Source organism: Nicotiana sylvestris, chromosome 11 (genome assembly GCF_000393655.2).
Source record: "Nicotiana sylvestris chromosome 11, ASM39365v2, whole genome shotgun sequence".
Classification (NCBI taxonomy): Eukaryota; Viridiplantae; Streptophyta; class Magnoliopsida; order Solanales; family Solanaceae; genus Nicotiana; species Nicotiana sylvestris.
Window position 1 is genome coordinate 122,542,999 of NC_091067.1, and position 2,787 is coordinate 122,545,785.

Here is a 2,787-nt window from a genome sequence, read left to right on the forward strand (position 1 = left end):
GTGTTGGAAAAAATACTACTGGGTAGTAGGTCGTGATTTTTTTTACCTTTTGAGCCAAGTGTTTGCCATGTAAAAATACTTGTGTTCTTTACTTAATACCAATCTAGGTATTACATTTCTAAATACCAAATACCATACCTAATACCAATTTTTTTAAGAACTTAAATCAAATATCATACCAGATACCGAAATATCAAATGTCAAATATCACAATTTTCGGTTTCGATATAATAATTTGATATTTACCATGCACAGCCTGAATGAGAACTATAAGATAATGACTTAGTTGGATAATTTAGGTTCATACAACGGAGTGTCTTCCTCCCGTCAAAAGAGACCTTAAAATGGCTTCACAAACTATACTATCATAGGTCAATAGATGTCCCCCATCTGGAACTTCATGATATTGAATCCAAGTTAACCTTTCTGCTACGTGCCTTTATAGTTTCAAATTTATAAATTTATCTTCACAGCCTTGCCAAATATGAACACAAGTCTGACCATTTTCAAGAAAAGGATTGGTAATTAGCTCCAAAGGATCAAAATCCCACCGACTAAAAGCCACAAGGAAATCACTGCAAAGGTTGTCGAAAATACTTTTATTCCTTAGTTTTTCCTGTACATGGCAAGTAATTAAGAGCGGAAGTCAGTAACTGTATTATTTTTAGCTAATTCACTTTCTTTTTAGGCTTCATGAAATAGAGGGCTTAAAATGGCTTCACAAACTATACTAATACTTGTACTCCACTACATTATTGACCCCACTTTGTACTTTTCTAAGTCAAACATCAATTCACACACATTGAAACCTTCGGCACATGCATATACTACACAAGATTGACACTATTTTCTTATTAGTACGTTTCAAAAAGATTATTATTTTTTAATATTTTATTAATAGAAAGCATTTGTAGCCACAGAAATGCTATGGTAGATTTAATCCTAATCTTATATATATTTGTTAAGATTAGAGATCGAGCAACAATGGTGAATCTATGTTATTACAGAAAGAAAATGAGAGAAGAACTTTGGGGAAATTTTCTGTATTCAACAATAATCCTCCGTCCTTGTCTAGAATGTTTCCATGCCTATATATACAATGGGCCTTGCATTTTTTTCTACTACAAAAGAATATAGGAAATAATTACAATGGGTTGTGGCTCAATACACTACTGACCAATAAACTACAAATGTATTACAACCAAAAATTAAATGTCCAAATGTATCATGTAACTCCAATACCCCCCTCAAGTTGGAGGGTGGGCACACTCCCAACTTTCTGGATAATAGGCGATGCTGCAAACCTGTCAATGACTTAGTAAAAATATCAGCCATTTGTGAAGAGGTGGGAACACGAGATAGAGAAATAAGTCCATTAGCCAACTTGGTGCGTATGAAGTAACAATCTACTTCGATATGTTTAGTACGCTCATGAAAAACAGGATTTTTGGCTATATGAATGGCAGCTTGGCTGTCACACAATAGTGGAATAGGAGTAGTAAAAGGCACACCCACATCATCCAACAAACGAACAAGCCAAGATAACTCTGCAACCACCTTACTCATGGCGCGATATTCAGCTTCAGCGGAAGATAAAGAAATAATTGGCTGCTTTTTAGACTTTCAACTAATGAGACTACCCCCTAAATGAATACAAAATCCAGAAACAGACCTTCTGGAAGTAGGGCAAGTAGCCCAATCACTGTCACAGCTATCCAACAAGGAGAAATTAGAAGAATTGTCAAGAAAGGCCGCATGATCAAGCGTACCCTTCAAATATCTCAAAACATATAGAGCACCAGACATGTATGGAATTCTAGAAGCCTGGAGGAACTGGCTAAGGTGATGGACAGTGAAGCATAGATCAGGACTAGTGTGAGTTAAATAATTCAACTTCCCAACTAAACTCCTATATTTATCAGGTTCGGGCAACAAATCCCCAACATCAGCATGTAGTTTAAGTGAAATGTCTAAAGGAGCAACAACCTCAAAAACATCAGAATGATGATATTCAGTAAGCAAATTATTTATGAACTTTTTTTGATGCAAAATAATGCCTGAGGAATGATGAATAACCTCAATACCCAAAAAGAGTCCCAAATCCTTAATTCTGAATTGGGTATCCAAAAATGACTTAAGAGCTGAAATCTCAGACAAATCATTTCTAGTAAGGATGATGTCATCCACATAAACAGCAAGAAAAACAGTAGAAGATGGAGACTTCTTAACAAATAATGAATAGTCATTCAATGAGTGAATATACCCTCTAAAGCAAAGAGTTTGTGATAACTTTGCATACCACTATCGAGAAGCATGTCTAAGACCATAAAGGGATTTCTGAAGTTTGCATACCAAGGGGGCAGAACTAGAAGAAGTTGAGGGAACAGAAAGCCCTGGGGGAATTTTCATATAGACCTCTTCATTTAGGTCACCATGCAGGAAGGCATTGTTAACGTCTAGTTGAAATAAAGGCCAGTCTTTCTTAAGTGCAACAACAATCAAGCATCTGACAGTGCACATCTTGACAACAGGTGAGAAGGTTTCATTGAAATCAATCCCTTGTACCTGAGTGTCCCCTCTAACTACCAATCTAGCCTTAAACCGTTCCACACTACCATTTGCTTTATATTTAATTTTATACACCTATTTACAACCTATGGGTTTCTTGCCAAAGGGTAATTCAACAATCTGCCAAGTCTTATTTGCCTCCAAGGCTTCAAACTTTTTGGCCATAGCTTCTTGCCAAGTGGGGCTGACAGCAGCCTAAGTGTAAGAATGAGGTTCTAT

General features: G+C 36.3%; 1 protein-coding gene across 1 annotated transcript; it reads right to left on the reverse strand.

Annotated features, from left to right (window-relative positions):
• Nucleotides 1-1,623: 1,623 nt before the first annotated feature.
• LOC104243723 (uncharacterized mitochondrial protein AtMg00810-like) lies at nucleotides 1,624-2,520 on the reverse strand. Its single transcript, XM_070161827.1, has 2 exons — nucleotides 2,353-2,520; nucleotides 1,624-2,220 (listed from the first exon to the last, which is right to left on the reverse strand). The coding sequence occupies exons 1-2, from the start codon at nucleotides 2,518-2,520 to the stop codon at nucleotides 1,624-1,626; spliced, it is 765 nt and encodes a 254-aa protein (XP_070017928.1).
• Nucleotides 2,521-2,787: the final 267 nt, after the last annotated feature.

What these genes read in the sequence shown, in the direction of transcription:
- LOC104243723 (XM_070161827.1), bottom strand. Translation starts at nt 2,520, where the DNA reads ATGTGCACTGTCAGATGCTTGATTGTTGTTGCACTTAAGAAAGACTGG. An exon ending in CTTCTAGTTCTGCCCCCTTG is followed by an intron (nt 2,221 to 2,352) that starts GTATGCAAACTT and finishes TTTGTTAAGAAG; the next exon opens with TCTCCATCTTCTACTGTTTT.